The sequence below is a fragment of the Myodes glareolus genome, chromosome 6 (genome assembly GCF_982192425.1).
Source record: "Myodes glareolus chromosome 6, mMyoGla1.1, whole genome shotgun sequence".
NCBI classification, from domain to species: domain Eukaryota; kingdom Metazoa; phylum Chordata; class Mammalia; order Rodentia; family Cricetidae; genus Myodes; species Myodes glareolus.
In genome coordinates this window covers 83,204,077-83,228,348 of record NC_142031.1, presented here as the reverse complement: position 1 = coordinate 83,228,348, position 24,272 = coordinate 83,204,077, and the positions used below count along the sequence as shown (strand labels likewise).

Here is a 24,272-nt window from a genome sequence, read left to right as displayed (position 1 = left end):
CATTATGAAATGCACAGAAGCAATTACACTTGTAGTACTCTGTCTCGCTAATGTGGAGGCAGGAGCTGTAGTTCTCTGTCTGGAGTTCTCTCAAACTGTCTACCTTCAATCTCCGTTCTCCAGGAGCACTGCCCCTTATGACATCTCGGAGAGGCAGACAAATGCCTCGAAACACTCACAGGATGAGCACACCAACACGAACAGGAGAGACTCCTGTAGTTCTTTGGAATTACTATTGTCACTAAAAGAGAAATGCTCAACTTACCCATTTCTACTGAAAACTCTCAGCCATGCTTTGAGGTTTGGTCCTAGCAAACACAAACAAGGTACTGTAGTAAAAGTAGACAAAATAACTGCAAATAAAAATGTTTCCAACACCAACCTAGGATGAAAAAGAAAACCTGTTAACCTTTCAAAAATGTTAGAGGTCCATGTATTCACAAGTATCTATCATCGTTGTAAGAGCATTTATTATTCAAGAATCTTCTTATACTTTGAAAAACCACCTGAGACCCACTAAATAAGACTAAATCGTTCTACTAGCTGCAAAGACATCCTAGATATTACCTGGCTTTAATCACAAATTTCAAAAATGTTAAAAATCTGAAGATTCAGACTGAGGCCCTCTTACGAACGAAACAATCAAAAAAGCTCAGTTCTAGATAATTAGCTTTCTTCCTCAACAACCTCCACAATTTCTAAAGTTGAACTGCTTTTTTGTTTTTTAACATTAAGAGACTAGACTAACGATCAGCAAGTTTTACCTCAAGAGTTTATGTCTAGAGCCTAACAATTTGCATTTTGATAAAATCTTGAACTATGGAACGCATTGTCTATTACTGATTCTCTTAAGATAGATTACACAGACACCATTTTCCATGACAAAAAAACTTTCCTGCCCTGCATGAAATAAAATAATCTGTTAGTCTATTGTGTATATACAACTATGTGTGTATCTGTAACTGTAGCTTTATGTGTGCATGTCTAACCACACATTTCACCATAATCATTTAATCACTGCTAAAATGAAATGTCTCATATAAAAAATATTTGTGAATTTAGTTTCCACTAATTTGAAACTGGCCAATTTTAAAGACTTAAATTTTAATATAAACATTGATATCTGATAAAGCAATGTCCCTTAAGAAAATAAATTCAGTTACTCTAGAATCATATTTGAGTCACTGAAATACTATTTATAACCAATATATACATATCACAATAGTGAGTTGCCTGCATACATCAACGCATGTCCAGCCTGTGGCCCTCATCCAAGGATAGCTGTGAATGCATCCCAAATTATAAACTTACAAAATTGCCAGATTTTGGTAATATGATCACAAGGTCCTTAAATACAACTTTGTAGATGACCACATCATATTGTAATGTCAAAAGGCTGGATACCTGGAGGTTTTTCACAGCCACACACTAATTACTATAGTGTGTGTGTGTGTGTGTGTGTGTGTATGGTGTTTACAATGTACAGTTGAGTATTAGAAAGCTAATAACAGAAATATATGTAGAATTAAGTTGTCTCGATGTTTTTAATATAACAGTACTAATAATAGGACAATGATAGTTTTTTTCTACCCTGATCCATTAATCAAACCAAACTGTAACTCTACTATAGTTGCTAGGAGTTAGCAGATCATTTAGTAAATTAATACATGAAAACAAAAAGTAAATATTCAGAACTCACTCTATTAGCGGTGCTCCATATAGAACAAAAATGATATGAAGGAAAAAACAAGACAGAAGAAAGTAGATGCAGCATTTCAAAACCCTGGTTACCTAAGAGAGAAAGGAATACACTGAAGACTCAAGACCCACTTAAAAAGCTTTAATTCTGCCATTTAACACACAAGTACATGCTGTTCCCACTGTGTCTGAAACAGCTGAATCACGTCTTACCACATACACAGTCCTCAAAAAAAAAACTACAGAAAACTTAAAAGACAGAGCCAGCAAAATGGTTCAGCAGGTGAAGGCACTTGCCTCCAAGCCTGATAACCAGAGTTCAATCTTTGGGATCCACACTATCAAAGTAGAGAACTACTCTCTAACCTCAATATGAAAACTGTGTTGCATGTACACATGTATACACACACACACACACACACACACACTAAAATATTTTTTAAATTTAAAAGACAAATATCACACAAATATACTCTACACTACAAAAGCCAAAACTGATTTCTGTTTATGTGGTGTGATTACAATATTATTAATAAAGAAATAGTGAGAATTGAGTGTCAGGATATAAAACCCACAGTGACCCCACATGAATTGTCTACTAAAAATAATGAGTACTATATTTTTCTTTCATTTTAAAGCAAAACTGGAGAAATTACATCAAAAAATCAAAATACTAATTTCCAAAATCATATTCATATTGCTGTATAAATAATATTTTTAAAGGCTTGAACAACTACAAATAGGTCCATGTCTGGAACACACTTGATCTGAAACTCAAGAAGATATAATTATAAAACACATTACTAACATTTTAAACTGCAAGTCAGTTTAAGGTGGTGAAAACAGTCTAACAGGGAGTTTTACATATTATTGGATGTTCAGTGAGGATTTTAATTTAACACTGTCAAAGGTCATAGAATAGTGACTATTCTGGAAAAAACTAATTCTAATATCTGAAAACTTTTAACTGTTTAGTCAAGGTAGACCATGTATAAAATACCAGTTACTATGACTTAATTTGCAATTTCTGGAAAATTCACTTATTTAAGGAGTGCAAATACATAGACTAGCTGAGGGAGCTACTGACAGCTGACAGCTACTAAGGCAAAAAAAGTCCACTGTCGTTAGGAGTGTGGTCCCCGGTAGGTTGGCCACGCCCCATGGACGGCCCCACATCCATGCAGATATGGGACGCTGGAGGTTATAACAATAACAACGACAAAAAGGATAAGAAGTTAGGTAGGGATTAGGATAGGAATAGAGTAAATTGATCAAAACACACTATGTGCACGTACAAAGTTATCAAAGAATAAAAATACATATTTTTTAAAATATCCATGGGCTGGGAGACAGCTCAGACAATTAGCAACAAGGATCTGAGTTGATTCCTAGAACCCACAGTAAAATGTTAGGTATGGGGCACACTTGTAATCCCAGCACTAGGGAGAGACAGGAGGATCTCTGGGGTTCATTGGCCAGCCAGCCTAGCCTACTTGGTTAGTTCCAGACAATGAATGATCCTGCACGGAGCAGGCAGACAGTGTTTCTAAAGATGATACTGAGAGTTGTCCTCTAGCCTCCGCATATATTTGCACACAATGCAACCCACCTACCCACATAAAAAATGCACAAAAATAAAAGAAAATAAACTGCAGTGTGTTAAAGTTATGTTCAGTGATGATATAAAACAATGATTATATAGGCTCATATTTATATTGTGATGCATTGAAGGAGCCAAATCCACAATGAATACACAACAAAGATCTATCAAACATTGTAAGTAACAAGCTACTGCTTTGGGGGATGAATTTGGCTCCCTTTATATGCTGTAAATAATTCAAGGATATAACAATACTTCATTCTTTGTTTGGTTCTTTCAGGACAGGGTTTCTCTACGTAACCTTGAATCTCCTGGAACTAGTAGCTCTGTAGCCCAGGCTGGCCTTGAACTCATAGAGATCCGCCTGCCCTGCCTCTGCCACCCTAGCGCTGGGATTAAAGATAGGCGCCTAATGCTTCATCCTTACTATTACTTCCATCTAGAAACTGGTTATTAATAAGCAAACCTTACCTTATGTGATAATGAACTTCTTCTAGAAGATACATTTGGTTTCACTACTAAATATAGCACGAGATTGACACCAGTCACAAAAGCAGAACAAGTGCACAACCAGGTCAAGTGAGTTTCCAATATGGAGAAGTTATCCACGAAGACGGATGGAATAAAAATGCTTAGGACAATTGAAAATATGCACAGAAGATTGGTATACAGAAGTCTCTTGATGTCAGTATCTTTCATGGTGTTTTCTTAGGTCGCTATCTAGTAGAAAAAGATTAAGAAAAACATGTAACAATGATTTTTTCCCCATGTCCCAAACACTTCAATATTCTAAAGATAAACCATGTACTAATAATTTTCTATGGGCAATATATTTGTTTCAAAGCACAGAACACACACTGATATACTGTTACTTTAGATTTTTTAACACGATACAAGTATCTTTCAGAGCCTTAAAAAAATCGGTAAAAATTTAAATACTCATGAGTGGTTTCGGCAAAGAGGGCATGTATTAGAGACAATTAAGGAACTAATTTTACCTTTTTTTGGCCAAAATCAGGAAAATGCAATCACTTTAGCTCCTAAATGCCAACCAAGTATACACTTGGCCATGCAAATGGTGGTGAGTACGGTAGTTAGATGGACATTATGTTAAACTAAGGGCTCCCGAAGTGCTTCAAAAAACAAATAACACTGTCATCGACTCTAAATTCTAGTCAAAAGCAGAACTTGAGTAGGAGGAGGAACAAACGTTTATGGTCTCTAAATTCGTATATTTGACATAACTGGCTGTTTATACGTTATACTGGTTAAAATTAAGAAAGAACTTAAAGTAATACATATTACATTGTGGAGAAAATCCCGCCCAAACAGAAACATCCACCGTTCGGGCATTGTTCTATCAGCCCTCAATTAATTTACACCGTCGTTTCCAAAGGCAGATATGATACTGATTAAGCAAACTGGACTAACAAGTTAGCAGGCACGGCCAAGGCTACACACACTAAAGTTGTTTCAAGCACAGTCTCTTCAACACGAAGATAACCTTCAGGGGTACGAAAAAGAACGTGGAGGAAAGACTTGGGGAAAGCCTTTTCCCCAAGAAAAGAAAGCAAAAAAATAAATAAATAAATAAATAAAAAGACTTGGGGAAAGTTTCTGAGACTCTTCCCACCAGTGGAGGGGTCGGGCAGGTGGAGGATCAGGAATCCATCCTCTGAGTAGAGAGCGCTTCTGGGCCACCTGCAAATTCTGATCTAACATAGCGAGCGGCACACAAACGCCAAGGCTCGTTGAATGGAGCCCTTCCTCGGACACTGGCGGACCCTGGGTTCTCCAGCACTCCACACCTGGAAAGCCACCAACTGCAGTCGGATCCGACGTGAGTCGGAAGGCGCGGCAGCTCCCGAGCCCTCCTACGCAGCCTTTGCCCGGGTACGCACCGCAGCTCAACCCCACCCAGGGTGGCTCGAGATGCTGCCCCAACCTCGGATGGCGGGAGTGTGGGCAACTGAGGGGCGTCAGCAGAGAGAGAGCCCGTGCTGCCCACCCGGGTGACCTGAGAGGCAGAGGGTCTGTCCCGTGGACAGACGCGGGGACAGAGAGGGTCCGGTCCGCGCACGGACATTCCCGGGTCCGCAGGTCGCGGGGCGCTCCGGAGGCTACTGCGGCAGTCGGCCGAGAGTCCTGCACCGGCCCCCGGCGAGCGCGAGGGGCACGCCGCCGGCTTACCTAACTCTCCCGCCCGCCGCCACAGGGAAGGGGACGCCACCGCCTCCCACCCTCCTCAGGTGCGATGGGCTGCCATGGCCCTCGCGCAGGCGCAGACCCAGGAGGTGGGGATTCCCAAGTCTACAGCCAATCGTTGGAGAAGAGGGGTGGAACAACGAAAGAAGCCCCGCCCATCGGCTCTCGTTTGACCCTCCCGCGGCTTTCCGGGTGCGGGATAGGCTGGAGCGGGATGCTGAGAGCGGAAACGGACTGACGTAGCCGGAAGGGGAAGCCTTCTCCGGCTGTGTTGTTGTCTTTTAGCCGCTGCTCCTGCTTTGGCGGTTGAGGGGACCGTTCGTGGAAGGATGGTGTGCGAAAAATGTAAGTTAAGGGCTGCTTCTGTAGGAGGAGAAGGCCGGAGGGACCTGAAGAAATTCTCTTGGGGTCTTGACCTTTGTTTTTTCTCCTGCGGGGCTGTGCTGGTAACCTTTGTCTTCCGTGCCCCGCTGTCATTCTTGCCTGTCCCTGGGACTGAGTAGTTCTATGCTTTGTGTTCAGAATGGTCTCAGTTCTGCATCTCTGCTTGTTTCTGTTGCTCCCATCCCGTCCTTCTTCCAGGATCCGTTCAATTACAACTTCTTGACTATTCCAAGAGGCTTCAAATGGGTCTTCAAAATCTTTCAGTAGCATCGAGAGTTTGCCAGGTGTAGCAAGTATAAATTTCAGGCTTTCAGTTACATTTTAAGATTATAAACAACAAATCGCTTCTAGTACTATTACAATGTCCCTATAGTATGTGAGTCTAAAAGTGCAATATTTAATACAGGTTAAGTTTAATTGCATATTTTGTACCGTCCCGTCCATTCTTTTCATTAATACCCACAGCATTGGGTCAGGAGAAGAAGAAAGTCTCAAAATCGCCAAAGAAATATGTGTATTTCATATTCTGGCTTTCATAAAGGATTTTTTTAACCCTTTTAGTTCTAATGAAACCCTTGAAATTTGTTGAAAACTTTTTTTTTTAATATTTATTTATTTATTATGTGTACAGTGCTCTACCTGTATGTTTGCCTGCAGGCCAGAAGAGGGTACCAGATCTCACTGTAGATGGTTGTGAGCCACCTTGTGGTTGCTGGGAATTGAACTCAGGACCTCTGGAAGAGCAGGCATTGCTCTTAACCACTGAGCCATCTCTCCAGCCCAACTTTTTTTTTTTTAAATCGGGTTTCTCTGTAGCTTTGGATCCTGTCCTGGAACTAGCTCTGTAGACCAGGCTAGCCTCGAACTCACAGAGATCCGCTTGTGTTTGCCTCCTGAGTGCTGGGATTAAAAGCGTGCGCCATCTCTGCCCGGCCATTTGTGATTCTTCTTATGCTGTTAAGTGCTTTGTCCCACCAGACATTGAGAATAGTAGGAAATTGTGAGTTAATATCTCCAAGGAATATAAAAATTTTGAGAATCCGAAGTCCGTTGTGGTATTAACATAAAATGCATATACTTTGGACTTTATTGTGTGCCATAAAAGATTATTTCCTCCTCCCACTATTTACTTCTCTGCTCTTCTGAAAAAATATCTGGTGTTTTATTATTTTTAACCTCCTAGTTTGTCTGTTCATCACATTCACCCTGCAAGTAAAATAAAATTATGCTCAAAAGCCATAATGTCAGGCAACCACAATTCTGTCTTTCCTTGTGTCATAAATTAGTCCAAAAGTTGTTGTCTGCAGAGTTTTAGAGTTACTTCTGACAGCTTTCTAAGTACAAACTGGTATTCCGTGCTACTAAAAGAACGTTTAAGCTTTGACCAGTCATTTTCAGTTACTAAGTTCCAGGGAGTTTTTTGTTTTGTATTGTTTTGTTGTTGTTGTTGTTTTTGGTGGGTTTTTTGGTTTTTGGTTTACTTTATTTCTCTGGCTCCATAAATCTTTGGGAAATGTTTGGCCTCAGTTAGCACGTCCATACCATTGAGTATCAAATTCACTTCTCCACCCTCACCTTTTCCCTACTTAAGCAGTAGGCAGTACCTTTAACTATTTTGGGTGTCTGAGACCCTCTCCAGAAGAGGCCCTGGCTTATCTTTCCAGCCTCATTTTCACCAGCATTTATCCCTTCGCACTTGGTGCTGTTGAATACCCTGAACGTCCCATGCCTTTCCTCAGGATGTGTCCTGTAGCTATGTAGTTTGACTTCATCTTCTTCATACTTGTATTACCAGATATGTAAACTGTTTCAATTAGCTCACAATTGTTATACTTTATTTCCCAGCTTATATTTTTACTGAAGGGTTCTTCACTTGTTTTAAAGTCTCGGATCACTTTGAAGATCTGATAAACTATAGATTCTTAACAAGAAAAAGATGGAAATAGACATGTTAGGTTTGTGTACCAATCCACCTGGGTTATTTATTTCCTATGGTCTACCTACAAGCTCTTAAGAAACTAGTGAACTTGGTTTAAGCCCCCTGAAATCTAGATTCAAGGCTTTATTTTCATCAGTACCTTGTGTAGTGTTTTGTACATAGTAGGTAATTAGGAAATGTTGAAGTTTGTCAGAATTGTTTAAAATATAAACAGCAAGAGCATCTTATTGCACAATAAACCTTCTTTGGAATCAATGGTTATCCATTGCCCACAGCTACTATCTTACGTCTTCATTCCCTGGTTTCTACCCCAGCATTAGTAGACTCCTACTGTAATCCGACATAATATCACTATGAACCTCAGGAATGATAGAGTATATTTATTATTTTAAAATTAGAAAAGAAATGGGTTTGTTATTTTATTCCCACATGGTATATTTATTAGATATGAATTCTACTTTCCTTTTGCTATCTTGCTATAACAGGTGAAAAGAAACTCGGCAGAGTTATCACTCCAGATACATGGAAAGATGGTGCACGGAATACCACAGGTATTGTTTCCTATTAGGAAATAGGAATTGGGGCTGGAGAGATGGCTCAGCAGTTAACAACACTGGCTGCTCTTTCAGAGGACCCAGGTTCAATTTCCAGCACCCACATGGCAGCTCACAACTATGTTGTGGACTCCAGTTCCAGGGGAGTCACACAGACACCCTCACACAGACATACATGCAGGCAAAACACCAATGCACATAAAATAAAAATAAATTTATAAAAAAAGGCAGTAAGAACTGGATCAGATACTTATGGACACTGCTTTAGTGTTTCACTATTAGCAAAGTGAAATGAAATTTATGTCATCTGTTAAACCACTAAAGAGTACTGGATTTCCCCTTGTGATTTTATATCTTCTTTTTCATCGTCTGAGTTACGCGTATGGATTCCTAATATAGTCAAGAAGTGTAAAATTTATATTATTTAACATATGTTAAATGCACAGAAGTAAATTTATATGTATGCACTTTTTTTTTAATATATAGAAAGTGGTGGAAGGAAGCTGAATGAAAACAAAGCTTTGACTTCAAAAAAAGCAAGGTAGGTGAGAACATACCCAGGGCAGTCATAAAGTTGACTATTGAAATAGCAAGCCTACTGGAATGAACTTTAGCTTGATCCCCTTGTGGCCGAGTTAGGCAGTGCTGGCATACACACATACTGTCTGTTATAAGCTGTTCCTCTACCCTATACAATATGTGAAGATGTTAGTGCTACTTTCTGTTATTTTACTAGAAAAAATGATTTTTATTTTATCTACTTGTTAATTTGCCTACAAATCAAAGGTACCAAAGAAGTGTGGGAAAGTCATAAGCTTTGGAGTTGGACCTGAGTTTGAACCCTGTCTCCAAAAAACAAGCTAACAAACAAAAAGCATATACAGCAAAGGATATTTTCAAGGGTGGCAGGAACCCAATGTTTTTCTGTATTCAGTCTATGCTATAAAAATAGAGATGTTACAGGTACAAAGAAAATGTGGGTCATTGCCAAAGCACTGCTTTGAGAGTCTGTCTCTCTGTGGTCATATGACCTGGAGTTTCTTACCCTTTCTCAACTGTACCTTTTCATCTGAGAATGAGAACAAAATGTCTCCCATCTTCAAAAGAAGATTTTGACACCGTACTTCATTATATTCAGTTAAATTTTTGCATGAGTACTGCTATCCCATTTTTTTGCTTCCTTTTACCACACTAAGACATTCTTAGCCAGAATGATCGTCTAGAAGGTCATTAATTCCTTTGCTTAAAGCCTTCCATTGGTTTCCTGTAGAATAGAATCTAATTTCTTTACCATGCTTAGAAGGTCCTCCATGATATAGCATCTTTTTCTTCTGACTTCCCAGTATGCCACACTCCTCCTCATTAGCCATGTAGCCTCATTAAATTTGCCAATCCCACTGTCACCTAAAGCAGGTTATGTTTGCACTCGGAGGTTCCTCCTGGCTCGTTGTGACTTGTTACTTGACTGAGATGTGAGCTTCTGGTGCAGGGTCCTTAGCCAGTATTTATCTCCTCTCCACCTCAGCATCCAGCTGGTTCTCTTTGTCACCCTCACTGCTTATCTGAAAAACTTGTTTTACTGGACTGTTTTTCTCCTTGTTCACTCCTATATTTGTTTGATGAGGGCGGGGAATTTTTAATGTTCATCTTTGATAGTTAGAACAGTAAGTACTCAGTAGATAATTGTTAAATGAATAAGTAGCCATTGTGTGGCATCATCCCAATGATTTAAAGAAATAATAAAGCTTTTACTTTATAAAGTGACTGCTACATAGCAGGTGCTTATTAGCAACTTGATTTTTTTAAAAAAAGCAGCATAATGGACCTAATGTTCAGCACAGCATTGTATTGTGTATTGTTGGTTGACTTGGTGTTTTCTGTCATTCAGGTTTTACTAGTTATTTATACGAATTGTGCAACTTTATATCCCTTCAATTCCTGCAGGCTTATACATTTTTCTTCCTTCTGAACCGTGGCTGTTACTTGTGACTGCCCTCACTAGCTCATTGTAGAAAGTGTGCTACCTACCTTCCATTGAATTCCCAGTGCTGTTATAAGAAGCAGGAAACTGGGAGGCTGGAGAAATGACTCAGTGGTTCAGAGCACTGCTTTTCCAGAGGACCTGAGTTCAATTTAGTCATCAAAAGACCCACAACCACCTCTGATTCCAATTCCAGGGCATCCGCTGCCTCTTCTGGCCTCAACAGCACATTCACCAGCCGCACGCAAACACACACATAGACAGAATTTAAAAAAGATAATAGCATCTCTAAAGAGAAAGAAAGAAAACAAATCTACCAGTTCATCCTAAGAATTCGGAGAGTTAAAATGTCATCTTAAGATATAACAGTATGGTTTGAGAAAAGGACTCCAAGCATTCTTATTCTTGTGGGAGTAAAGTGATTGTCTTGAGTTTAGGAAGGTTAGCCTTTAATAGTGACCTGTTGCCTGGCTGTGGTGATGCACGCTGATAATCCCAGCATGTGGAAAGCCGACAGAAAGATAGTAAATTCCCTGACAGTATGGGTAATATAATCAGATTCTGTCTTAAAAAATAAAAACAAACAAGCAAAGGGTGTCTGTTAATATAGAAAATAATGGGGCTGGAGCGAGGGGTTAAGAGCACTGACTGCTCTTCCAGAGGACCTGGGTTCAATCCCCAGCACCTGTTTGGTGGTTCACAGCTGCCTACAACTAGGGGATCCAGTGCTGTTCTGGCATAGCATTCAGGGTGTCCAGACATATGCAGGCAAGATGCCCCTTTCACATAAAATAAAAATAAAGGCATAAAGGCAAAAAATTTCAAAAAGAAGCCCCTAGATTGTACCCCAGACAGGACACCAGGACTATGATGCTACTCAGAAAAAATAGAAATAGTTATTTTAGAGCTAGGCAAAGAGTTTTAAATTAGAACATCATTGCCAGTGTGGGGAGAGCTATTTCTTCTAAAGTTATTTGCTCTAGGGTCCTATAGAACCCCTTGTTTATATAAAACCCTTTATTCAAAGGGATTAGGCCAGTCAATTAAAAATGCTTGTTTAAAGTAAGTAGTCATTAGGAGAGGTACATACCACATTTTATCTTAAACATAAACTGTGGATGTATTATTCATCTATCACTGGGTACTGAGGTAAAGCTGTATGAGAGTTTTATATCATTTTCCTCATATAAACCATCACCAGAATATATATTCTGTGCCTCAGTGGAACATAGTTGGAGCATGTGTGATGGCACATGCATAGGATGCCAGTGCTCGGGTGCTGCTGACAAAAGGATCAGGAGGTCAGGGTCATCCAGCCTGGGTTTACAAAAAAAGACAAGGGACTGGAACTGATGACCTGAGTTTGGTTCTCAGCACCTACATTAGGCAGCTCAAAACCACCTGTAAGTCAATCTGAGGGACCCAAACCCCCTGACCTCTACAGCTACCTACACAAATGTGACATCATACACACATAGACATACACACAAAATATTTTTAATGTTTTTAATGGTTGGCTTACCCATACCCAATTCAATGGTAGTTAACAGTTTATATTTAGTTGTCCTAAAGCGGTTTCTTAGATTTTTTTTTTGTAGAATCAACCATTCCTTATATTCACATTTCATCAGTTTTCATATTTGTCACACAGACACAATAACATACAGAAGCGATAGGAACAGGTCTGAAAATAAATATAACTGGCTTTTCATGAGCTTACACTGGAAGGGCAGAGGAATGCAGACATATTACACAGTAATGAACCAGCGGAGGTCTGTCCGCCAGTCACGGAACTTGATGGGAGAAAATGTGGTGCATACATTAATTAACTGTGTTGTTACTCTCAGGGCAAAGAATATCTAGTGTAGTACAAATGAATATCTTCCTTTTTTAAACTTTCTAGATTTGATCCGTATGGAAAGAATAAGTTCTCCACTTGCAGAATTTGTAAAAGTTCTGTACACCAACCAGGTTCTCATTACTGCCAAGGCTGTGCCTACAAAAAAGGTAAGTTTCTTTAACTTAATTTTTCTATTTACATCAAATATACTTGATTTGCAGTTAACTTGAATAACAGAAAGAAGTATTTAGTCAAATACTCTCTTTTCTAAGACAAAATTGAGTTTAAAATCTATTTGTAGTTAAAGGATGTTTCTTTTTTTCTTTTATGATGCTTTGAAATTCTTAAAGGTTCTACTTATTTGTACGTGTGTGTCTCTGTGCCTGTGTTTGTGCACGTACACGCGTGTGAGACATACCAGGCCTGCACACAGAAACCAAAAGAGAACATCACGTGTCTTCATCTGCACTCTCTACCTCCTCCTTCTCATGGCGGGGTCTCTCTCTGGACCTGGGGCTTCTGTCTTCTCAGCTGGGCTGGAAGCCAGCAAACCCCAGGGATCCTCCTGTCTCCACCCCACTTGGATCTGGAATTATGGGCATTTGTGAGGATATGTGAATGCTGAACTCCAAATTCTAGTTTACCTGATTGCAGAGTCAGTGCTCTTAGCCATGGAGCCTCCTCTCCACGCCCTCTAAGTGGTCTTACGCTTTAGATAACATAAATAAACCAGAAGTTGGTACTACTTGGTTGCTCACATGTTTTCTTTTTTTCAGGCATCTGTGCAATGTGTGGCAAAAAGGTCTTGGATACCAAAAACTACAAGCAGACTTCTGTCTAGATGATCTGGTGAACTCTCTGGCTTTCTATGGGTGTACTTTCTACTTTGACTTTTCAAGGTGTAACACGAATGTTCCATCTTACAGAGTAACCTGGTTCAAGATGAATGATTCAATCTAAAGCAGGAAATTGATTCATTTGTTCCCATGAAACTCTGAACAGCAATGATATAACCAGCTTCTGCCTTAAGTGGTTATTTTCCTTGTGAGCATTTTACTGAACCAGAATAAGTGACAAAATTAATGAGAAAACATATTCCTGAGTTCTGTATGCACTTTCAATTTAATCTTATTCATATAACTCTTATCTGGTCCATGTATTTTATTTATAGATGTTGCAAATGTGAAATTACTGATGTTTTGCTCTGAATTTGACATTCAGACTTAGCTTTCCGCCCTTACTCACGGATGTCACAGTTCTTAGAATCAGCAGTCCTTGGTTAAATGCATTTTCATTAGCTATAAATATTCAAGGCCATTATTACTGAATGGTTCCTTAGTAACCGGTCCTGCCACAAGTCAAACAAGTTGCATTTTTATTTTAATTTTAAATTTATTGTTGAAGCTAAAGTGCCAGTTCCTTTCAGCTGTGAACAGGGGCCCATGGAGAGCCCATTTCTCCAGCCAAGTGCCCTGTGCTTCAGGGAGATTCACTCTGTCAACATCACCTTAAATTCAAGTTGTCATGAAAACTGGGGTGTGGGGCAATGTCGTTCATATGACAATGAAAGTTTCTGCTTGGGAGTGTTCTTTGAAGCAGGAAACAAACCCTTTCTTAATCTCTTTACCACCCCCACCCAAGAAACCAATAAAACAAACAGCTTGGCTCTGTGTGTGTATTAATGATGTTACCCTAGACTGCCAGGATCTGAGGTTCCAAATGAAGGTTTTTCTTCTGTTGCTTTCTTAGATTTAGGCCTTCTATCTTTAAAACCTTCAGCCTACCAGGAGACCAAAAGGATATTCTGTTTTGAGTTGTAGAATCTTAAATACATGTCACTGTGTAATGTGGAAACCACTATAAATAATGAAAAAGTAGGCATTGCTTATTGTTCTAAAAGTACTGTGAAGAAAAAGTTCATTTTATCTACAAGATTTTTTTAGTGTTTTTCTAGGATGCTTTGTTATTTGTTATTCTGTAATCAGAAAGATTACTGAATAATGTAAAATACAAACAATATCTATCAGGACAAAAAATATCCTGTATTGTAATCAGTTTGGGAGTTTTAGGGTTTGGGGCTTGTTTTTTTCAGAAGGTGTCACTCTACATAGCCTTAGCTGTCCTGTAGAGCAGGCTGGCCTCTCTGAGCACTGGGATTTTTAAACCAAAATCTTATCAGAAATCATAGGACCCAGGCGGCACATCTGTTGGCATGCTGTACCCTTAGAGCAATTACTCTCCAGCAGGGATGTGTTGCTCTCAGATCTCTTTACTTTTGTCCTCCTGCCCCAAGCCCTGTGGTTATTCTGCCAAATGTCTCAAACTTTTGGTTTCTGTGTGCAGGCCTGGTATGTCTCACATGCGTGTACATGCACAAACACAGGCACAGAGACACACATATCACACATATAAGAATAAGTAGAACCTTTAAGAATTTCAAAGCATCATTTGGTTTAAGTGTTACATTTTCTGGGCAAGCCCACAAGACTACTAGTATGTGAGTCATTTATCAGTCTGTTCATACAGGGAAAACTTGACAATTGTATGCTTCTGCTTCCTTCCAGGTACTGTTAGGGAATGGAGTGCTTTTAAAATTTAACAGTACTCACTGGACTTCTGGTGTATTCTTATCTCTAGGCAGACTGCTCATTTCAAAGTGTTCCATGTGAAGTAGAATCTGGGCCTGTTTCAAAGCAATGATTTTAGCCAAATAATAACACTAGAAGTTGAACTAAGGTAGTGGTGGGTGAATGGAAGTAAAGATACAAATTGGAGAGGTCCAGTGAGAAACTGGCAGGATTTTCTGAGCAGAAAGACTGGCGTCACAGTGGACCGTTTTACAATGTGGTAATAGGCATTTCCACCAGATGGCAACGATGCTCTGCTTGGTTTTTAATTTGCCATCGTGCTAAAATATTTGTAATTAAAGCAACCCAAAGAGCAAATATGTGAACTTAAGTTCCCAGTAATATTGTGAATAAGCCAGAGAAGTTTATCGTGAAATATTTAAAAATCTGGAAAATAATAACAGCCTATAGGGTGGTTGCCTGGGTGCATGAAGCCCTGGGTTTGATTACTAGTACCATATATCTAAGTGTACTGCTCCAGCACTTGCAGGATAGAGACAGGAGGGTTAGAGGCTAAAAGGTTACCCTTGGCTATGTGGAAGGCCACCCTAGACTACATGAGACTAAATTTAAAAAGGGGTAGGGTAATAGTGGTCAAGAGTGCACACGGCTCTTACCCAGGGCCTGGTTCCGGTTCCCAGCATGGACATGGTGACCCACAGCCTCACTTTGGCCTTCACAGCCTCCTTCACACACATGCAGACTCACACACACACACAACTAAATAAATCTTTAATTCTGAAAAATATGTTTAAAATGTTATTAAAGCTAATCTTCAGACCAAAGACAGAAATATTAGGAAACTAATCCAGCAACATAGGACAATAATGTTTTGTGACCAGTTTAGGCTTATTCTAGAAATTCAAGGGTGATTGACATTTTTTTTAAACCTATTAAAGGTACATTCACTAGAAAATTAAAGTTACATGAGCATCTCAAAGTGTAGAAAACCCACTTGATAAAGTGCAGTGGTTGGGGCCTGGAGAGATGACCCAGCAGTTAGTAACAATTGCTCCACAATTGTAAGGCTCAGAGTTCAGATTCCAGCACCCATGAAACAAACTAGGGTTCCCCTACAGATGCTTATAATCCCAAGACCAAAAAAGGCAAACAGGACAGTCACTGTAGCACCTCCAACCTAGCAGAAACTTAAGCCCCAGGTTCAAGAAGAAACCCTGCCTCAGAGGAACAGGAAAAATAGTGAAGGAGTGTGCCAATGCCCTCTTCTGACCTCTGCTTGTACAAACAGGTGAGCGCACCCCACACATATACACACAGTTATAGAAATAAAATAGTTTTAAAATTTAATCATCACAATGAAAATTGCTATAAAATTAGAAATTCCTTAGCTTCTAAGGTAACAAAAGGCCCACAACAAATCTCAGAAATGTGAAAATACATTTCTTGAAAGGGATTTGCTAGACATTGTTACTGTGAGGAACTGTGTATGGTTCAGCGTGCTCTTTGACATACCTTTAGCTCTGTTGGGAAGGATGTAGAATAGCCCTCACTCAAAGGGTAGTTTGGCTGCTATGGAGGCATGAGCCTCCCAGGATTACTTCTGAGGCCTTATTGTCAGTGAGGGCTCCTCCACACTATATGCTAGGTGATTGGACAAGGTCCTGTATAAAGCTTTCTCTAATGTAGTCCGACTTCCTTCTGTGGGACTGCCAGCTCCCTAATAACACAGACTTAATTATGAAAGCTTGACCTTAGCTTGGGCTTTTTCCAAACCAGCTCTTATAACTTAGTTAACCCATATTTTTTAACTACATTCTGCCACATGGCTCAGTTACTTCTTAGTACAGCACATCCAACTTGCAAGTATGCTGGAGAAATAACAGTGCATAGAATCCTCCCTGTTTATCTCTCTGTACCCAGAAGTCCCACCTATTCTCTCCTGCCTAGCTATTGGCCATTTAGTTCTTTATTAAACCAATCAGAAGGTGCCTCAGACAGACCCAGCTTTACAATGTAAACAAATAGTGTGAAGCAGGGTCTGTGTTGCCCAGGCCTTCCCAAGCTTCCTATCATCCTGCGTCCGCCTCCAGAATGCTGGGATTGTGGGCACCAACCGCCACTTCTGGTTCTCTGAATGCTTTAATTTTGGAGTTACACACCCTGTGTCAAAGCTGGGAACTCTTCAGCTCCCAACCGTTCTTGCTTTTCCCTGGCCTCATGGGCTTGCTCTCTATACGTGTGCACCTTACTATCTGACCAACGCAGAACGATGTCTATGAAGGATTTCTGGAATTTTTTCTGTGTGGTCGCATCCTTTCTCGAGCTCTGCCATTCATCTTTTAACTGCCCCCCCACACACACACACACTGCTTTATCTCTGTCTCTTCCTCACTCGCTGTGCTGAATAGGATCCTCTTTGGTATGGATGGGGCGTCCTCTCAGGAATCACAGTACTGCACTGTCTGTTCTCCAATATCCAAAACCAGTTTTCTCAGTTTTGCCCAGTTTTTAATATTGATCAGAGCAGGAAGGTAAGTGTGACCCTTGATAGTTTGTCATGGTCACTGTTAGGAATTTCTCCTAACACGAGCTCTCTGCCAATGCAAAATCCCAATCAAGCCAAATCAAAACAAGCCTAATTAAGAAATATCCAAGTTTAATGGGAGTCCTGCACTCTCGGGTGGTCCCGAGTGGGAACCGGGAGTCCGCAAACGCAACCACCTGGAGGAAGGAAAAGAGACCACGTGTTTCTCCTTTGGGAGCTCACATAAATACCCTGTGGGAGTGGTCCTGAGGGGTCAGGACCTCGTATGCTGGAATTTGGAGTCCAGACCAATTTAACCGTCACAAGTGGAAGTCCTTTACAGACAGACCAAGATGTTTGGTAAGGTTCCCATTCCAATAAACCCCTTATAAGCTGCAAATGTTATAGATAGGCTTAATACACCCAGTGACTGAACATAACAGCTTACAGCATAGTTCACTAGAGTGTCAGCCCCGACCCCGCCCCCCCCCCCACCATGATGGTGGCGCTTACTGAGACCTGCAGCTCCATGCCGCTGCCTAGTGTCTTGAGAAGATATGTACTAGCCTGGGGAAAACCTCAGCATTCCAAATCCAAGTCCAATTGCTTCTCAATGGATGATGCTTCCTGGCCATCCTAAGTTCGCAAGATCCAAAGTCAAGCTATCACAAGTAGAGGACTAACCATGTGGGTTTATTCCAGGCCAGCCTAGAATGCTTGATTCTGTCTCAGTCTCCCAAATGCTAGGATGAACAAGGCATGCACCTCCATGCCTAGCGTGTCTTCTACAGTTTCTTAAGTTTTCTTCTCCCTGTAGACTCTACCCCTTCAGGTGGCTTTTCTTATTTCTACCTCCGTATTTCTGAGTAGAGGTTTTCCTCACCTTTCTGGTCATTTGTGTCCATGCAGACTCAAGAGCAGAGAGACTATTAGGTTCTTAGCAACTCTGCTTCTATTGGTAGGCCATCTGACCAACAGACTTAGTGTAAGGCCAGCTTTCCCAACAGTATGGTTTTGACTGGGAAGACAGTGAATAACGCTCTACTTTCTCTCATCTGGACATCAAAGTGGGGGGAGGAGCCTAAGTAGTCAGTGTTCAGTTACTGGCTCTTTCTGTTTTTAAGGTCCTGTGCCCACCATCAACTGTTGGTGAAAATGTTTCCCCCTTTCTGGAGCCTGTGCCTCTCGATTTTGCATGTAGTGTGGGAGAGACAATACTCCTCTACCAGGAGTATGCATGGGGTTTACAGGCAAGGTCAGGAATTCACATGACGCTGGCCTGTCCTTCACTCCGCCAGTGTTCTTTACGTCAGTTTTCCAGTCTTCTTCCAGAAGCACCGTAAGTTCTTGAGCCTGTTAGCACGCAAGTGTGTGCTGAACTTGTTCCTATGTGAACTTAATGCCATTTGCAGTTTAACTTTTCAAGTGTGTCAGGTCTATTGTCATTTGTTTCTCCACCCATTCAAAGTTGAGTCCTTGGTGCTTTCTTTCACTATCTTTGGAGTTCATGCCACCCCCCCCCAAATGTTAGTTATGTAGTCTTAGAGGGGAAAGTTGAGGATCAAAATTAGATATGTTTTATTTTATTGACTTTTGCCAGAAATTTTAGTTTCCTATATTTTTATAGTTTCAGCATCTTCCTCATGTTCACCGGACATTATACTCTTCATCCCTGCTTGTCTGTCTTGTTATCTATCTGTCTAGTTCGTGGAGAGTGCCCTCACAAATGTTAGGCAACAAACCTACCTAATAATTAAATTTTGACCCAAAATATCAATGTGAGAAATGATGGGGACAAAACCAAAGGCCAACAGCACAGAATGAAGGGAAAGATGTTAGTGGGGATGTGAGAGATTGACCTGGGTGACGCCGAACGTGTAAAGAGAATACATGTAAGAGAAGGGAATGTGTGCAAGAGAATATGCTTAATATAGTTATTCCTTTAAGCATTTTACACCTCAGATTTGCACTTCTCCCTGATCCCAGCCCCAAACCTGCTTCCTGATGAGGCATCTGGCCTCTTACAAAAGCAAGTAGCCCTCATTCAGGCTTCTTCATGCAGGATTTATAAATATTAAAGGGCACTGTCTATTGGCCAGTGATGAATATGCCCTTAAAAATACTGTTTCACAGAAGTTTGCTGTGGATCCCCAGAGAGCTCCTAATTTTTCTCAAAGAATTTAAAATCTTTCTGCATTGATGCAATCATTCAGAGTCAGGCATAAGGAAATTACAGCCCAGGGGCAAGTTAACTATTTTGACAGATAAAGTCGTACTGGAACATAGTCACGGGCACTCGCTATCATGGACATAGTCGTTAGGACATTCAGTGACTTCTTTCTTGTGAGACGACAGAATTGCAAAGCCTACAATATTTACTGCTTGTTCCTTAAAGTGAGTCTGCTGTTCTGACTCCTGTCTTAGAAATGCTCAGTATATTTGGGAAACTGAGTAGCTATGAAGGTTAATGACTGCCCAACAGTGATTCAATGTTTTCCCAGACTATTCTTATTGTTTTTTAATTCCCCAGTGACCTCCCGGAATAATGTCAGGGCCAGAAGTCGCTCAGACATCTCTGAAGATTATCTACTGGCATGAGTTGAAGCACATATTATTTATTGTACATTCATGAGCTTAATGATCAGTAATTTGATCCACATGACCGTTTGCAGCTTAGCACAAATGGACTTAGATCTTTCTGGTTCTTTACTCAAAGATCATAATTTCTTGCTACATTCACTCAATGATAATAGTGTGTAATTGTTTCCTTTGTGAGCTATAATTTATGAACTTTCTCCAAATTCAGCCCTCTGATTCGCTTCCATGACATGACATCGGCCTTTGGGTGATGCGGTTGGGGTTCCCCAGACAGGATGTTAGTTTTGCTTTTTCACAGCTGCAGAAACATAATTCTTTCCCATGATTCAGTGGGCCAGAAAGCCTCCTACAACTCGGGCAATCCTTATTTTATAAAATGGATTTTAACTTCTCTGTAGATTATTCACAGCAAACCTGTGCTTTAAGGCATTTACCCCACACCCAGATGAACACACTCAGCTAAAGCAGCCCGTTCGAAACAAGTAAGCTTTACCCAAAGGTTTAATCATAAAAAATGCATTGCTTGCAAAAGGTCTGATCCAGCTTTTAACGCCTCGCACATCCTGGAACATAGATCTGTAAAGCATTGCTTCCCTCTCCACAGAGGGCAAGGGAGAAGAGATCCTCCATAGGCTCTTGATTCTCTCAGTGCATGTGGATAAACGGGAGTGGAGGCCTCTTGCCTAGGCATGCGCAGTTCACTCAATCTTTTGAGAGGAAGAAAAAGTGTGTTTAAGACCACCGACTTTGAAACATAGAGCCCATCACTGCTCCTAGTGACTTGGGTATGAGTCAGAGTTATGCCAGATGCTTTCTGTTCCCCTCCTACTTATGGGACAATCTACCTACAGCGGTGCTATTAGAGCTAGCCCTGCACCCAGAGCCTTGGTTCGCTCTTAAGTTTCCATGTGTTCCTCCTTAGCCTAGCCAGCAAGCCTTCTTTGTCACTCAGAGGCCTTGCTAGGTATCCTGTTGCTCTGTGACCTACAGTCTGCATTTCCCCGTCATACTGAAGTCACTCCGCTGGCATTTACATGCGCTCTTTCATTCCCCGACTGAACTATAAGACTCATACATCCAAATATGTTGTATTTTTTGCTCGTCAAACCCCTTAGATGAAGTCACCAATGTGAAGTAGGACATTGTTCCTACTTCACAGCTCACAACAGGAAGTCGGTGGGTTTTAAAGAGGCTTTGACTAAAATAATGGTTAACTATTAATAAATCATTAAACTATTAATTTATAATTATATAATAAATCAATAAGCTATTAATGAATTATTTTTGTTCTGGTAAAAGTAGAAATTACTGAATCAGAGGCAGCTGTGTTTCCAGGAGGCTGAGGGTTAGGGACTTTCCAAAGAGAGAGCATTTGAATAGAGAGAATGTCTCAAGGGGTTGGCCATGGCAGTGAGTAGCTGCTTTTTCTTTTCCATTTCCTGCCAAGACTTAGACTGAGGGGCTGCCATAGACAACAGCTTCCATCATTCACCAATCCTGAGAAAAATAATCGTATTTTAATGTTGTGTTCCAAAGCCCAAGCACTGAGTTCTGGATGCCCAGTCCCCTTTATAGAAAATGTCAAGATTTTATGCTCTGAGCCTAGAGTAGACACATAACAGCAAGAAACAGAGAAACAACAACAATAACAAAAGTCTTCCTGGCTTTTGTTTTTAGAAGCTCCCTTGGGATGGGGGAAAACAAACCATGGCACAGACACAATACTTGGAAGAAAAGACGAGCATAGAAGCAGGACAAGACCTCTGGAAAAATAGATTTGTGGTAGGGAACTGTGCCCTATTACCCAGGCCCACCTAGGAAGATGAGCAGTCTCGGGGGTGCCTATAGGACTTGGAGTACATGTTCCTTGTGATCTTAGTAGAGCCCCCGAGAAAGTGGCAGAACCTCAGCAAAGAAATGGTGTGTGTCTCTGTTGCTGTGATTTAACACTGACCGAAACTGACTTGTCACTGGGAGAAACCACGAAGGAACCCTGCTTCCGGGCTTACTCCCATGACTTGCTCAACTTGCTTTCCTATAAAACCCAGGCCCGCTTGCCCACAGGTGGCACCACCTGCACCAGGCTGGCCCTCCCACATCAATCATAAGTCAGGAAGATGCCCACAGACATGACCACAGGCCAGTCTCACTGAGGCGATTCCTGGAGCTCCCCTCTTCCCAGGTGACTCTAGCTGGTGTCAAATGTTACAAAAATTTAACCAACATAATATCCAACAGAAATGTCTGCAGAAATCATTCTTCTAGCATTCCAGTCCGTGGACGCCAACAGAAGTACTGTCTGCCACATGGCACACTGTCTTTTTTGTTGTTTACAGCTGTGCAGACAGCAGTAAAGTATTCCTTTCCTCTGCCCTCAGAATCAAGACTTCAGCAGCCAACTCCACCCAAGTCACCTCTTTTCCTTACGCTCAAGAATGATGTTTGCCCTACTTTTGTGATCAGTTGATTAAAAAACACAGCTAAGACATAGTCAGTAACACTGCAAATGAGTTAACTTTCATGTATGCATATTGGCCATCTTAATACTTGTGCCCACTTGAAAACTAATTCATAGAAACGAACACATTTTTCATCCTCTCCGCAGAGAGAACACACAGATTCCTCGCAGCAACTCCAGAGCTCCCAAGAGCCCAGGGTCCAAAATGTGAGACCTACTAGGCCAAATAATTTTAAAGAGGTCCTGTATTTAAAAATAAAACTTCAGTGTGCACGATGGCAGCGTCTGGCAGAGAGTGCTCTTTAGCGTTCTGTTCTGTGGACTCCCGGAAGTAATCGTCTGGCAACACATCACCCTTTCATGTTTGTAAAGTCTTCATGCCAGCCGAATCACAGCTTGCTTTTCACTCCTCGTAACACCTTGCAGCATCACTCAATATTTGCTGGAGTTTGTGGAAGGCGGCTGCAGAATTAGTAAACCAAAGCGAGGCCTCCCTTCACTCCCACCCCTGTCGGCACCTTCTGTGCCAGCAGCCCGAAAGGCAGCTTGGGAACCCTGATTGCTTCTCCAGATTATGACAATCCTTGGCACCATAGCCCAGGGCAAGAAGGGAAGTAGAAGAAATATTATGGAACTTTGCAGGTGCTGGTACATAATATTGTCACTTTCTAGAATTGAATTTCTAAATGACTCCATGAAGGTGAGTTGCTATGGTAACCAGCATTCTCAACTTTTGTATCTGGGAGTGAGGATAGTGTGGGTCATTTCTATTTGGGAATATATATTCTGGGTTTAATGCAGAACAACCCATGCTCCTACTCATAGGTAACCAGGCACATGTAATACTAGACCAGGGAAGGGACCTTACATCGAAATTCCCCCATGTAGACATAGCAAACAGGGACCTGTCAGCCAAGGGACCGTGTTGTTCTCTGTTCAGAGCTTATGATGCTTTTTAAATTTAGATCACACTGCCTATCCAAATGGGTTCACACAACATTCTTGAGTAGATAAGGAGAAATGAACCCGGTAGACAGAAGGGGCACTGTCTCCTCACTAAGTAAGACATTAAGTCAGTTCCATTGGAAGTGCTTGTTTCTTAAGAGCTCTCCCTCCATCGCAGTAGACATGGACTGTATGTCTTCGTGACTCCAACTTTTGTGAATTGGTAATGCTGAATAAGAGGCACGTAGGAGCTAAACAGTGAGTTGAGGAGTACTGATATATGTAACATGGAAGTTATCTCCAAAGAATTATAGTACATCACAGTTAAAATGAGTATGTGACAGTCCTTTAGTGATTAAAAAGTTAATCCTTCAGATTGCTTTCAAGGTCTAGCTTCCTGAAATTGTTTCATATAGAAGTATACAAAAAATCCTTCAGGGCAAGAGCCTCCCATCTAGTTAATAACTTACCAGCTCATAAACAGCTTAGCCAATAGAAGTATCTATGGGGTTCCATGTGAAGAACAGCAGGAGCCGAGTTCACAGTACAACCCCTTTAAAAACAAGACAAAATCCAAAAGGAAGATGAGTTTAAAGTTTAGTATGTTTTAAAGAGACTTAGAAATACAAACACTTAGTCCTTGGAAGTCTTAAACACGTACAGATCACTCGGAGCTTGCTAAGGTGCAGACTCTTGTTCAGGAGGTCTGGGATAGCATGCCACATGGCCCACAAGCTGTCAGGGAGGGCCAGCGCCTCTGGTCTTTGGTCTGCACCTCAAGTAAAAAGGATGTAACTTATTTGCTGTCTTCCTGATGTGTTTTCTGATCACGTCTGACTTTCAGATCTGGGAGTACCTGTTATAGGAATCTTTCTGGCTTTCAAACTCATGATGCTCTCGCTCTCTTGTGATGTGTATCACCTGCTGGCACTGAGGTGTAGATGTGATTCACCTGCCC

General features: G+C 41.0%; 2 protein-coding genes across 8 annotated transcripts in view; one reads left to right on the top strand and one right to left on the bottom strand.

Moving 5' to 3' along the window:
* Pigf (phosphatidylinositol glycan anchor biosynthesis class F) overlaps positions 1–5,612 on the bottom strand; it is a 41,174-nt gene extending 35,562 nt beyond the window's left edge. For 5 of the 7 annotated variants that reach the window (XM_085690950.2, XM_048416299.3, XM_085690951.2 and 2 more), the window contains exons 1-4: positions 5,489–5,612; positions 3,770–4,018; positions 1,700–1,791; positions 266–382 (exon numbers count right to left, since the gene is read on the bottom strand). In XM_085690950.2, the coding sequence (XP_085547076.1) occupies positions 266–382; positions 1,700–1,791; positions 3,770–3,997 (437 nt within the window). In that variant the 5' untranslated portion in view covers positions 3,998–4,018; positions 5,489–5,612. Of the gene's footprint in view, positions 1–265; positions 383–1,699; positions 1,792–3,769; positions 4,019–4,296; positions 4,319–5,106; positions 5,375–5,488 lie in introns of those variants that run through there. The other 2 variants (XM_048416296.3, XM_048416297.3) reach the window with 2 other exon arrangements.
* An 84-nt stretch (positions 5,613–5,696) lies between these two features.
* Positions 5,697–13,867, top strand: Cript (CXXC repeat containing interactor of PDZ3 domain). Its single transcript, XM_048416216.3, has 5 exons — positions 5,697–5,848; positions 8,312–8,377; positions 8,867–8,921; positions 12,265–12,368; positions 12,978–13,867. The coding sequence occupies exons 1-5, from the start codon at positions 5,833–5,835 to the stop codon at positions 13,040–13,042; spliced, it is 306 nt and encodes a 101-aa protein (XP_048272173.1). The 5' UTR covers positions 5,697–5,832; the 3' UTR covers positions 13,043–13,867.
* Positions 13,868–24,272: the final 10,405 nt, after the last annotated feature.

Bases quoted from the DNA above. Each gene is read 5' to 3' on its own strand.
- Cript (XM_048416216.3), top strand. The intron at 8,378-8,866 runs GTATTGTTTCCT...TTTAATATATAG, and splicing joins TGGTGCACGGAATACCACAG to AAAGTGGTGGAAGGAAGCTG. The intron at 8,922-12,264 runs GTAGGTGAGAAC...TAAACTTTCTAG, and splicing joins TTGACTTCAAAAAAAGCAAG to ATTTGATCCGTATGGAAAGA.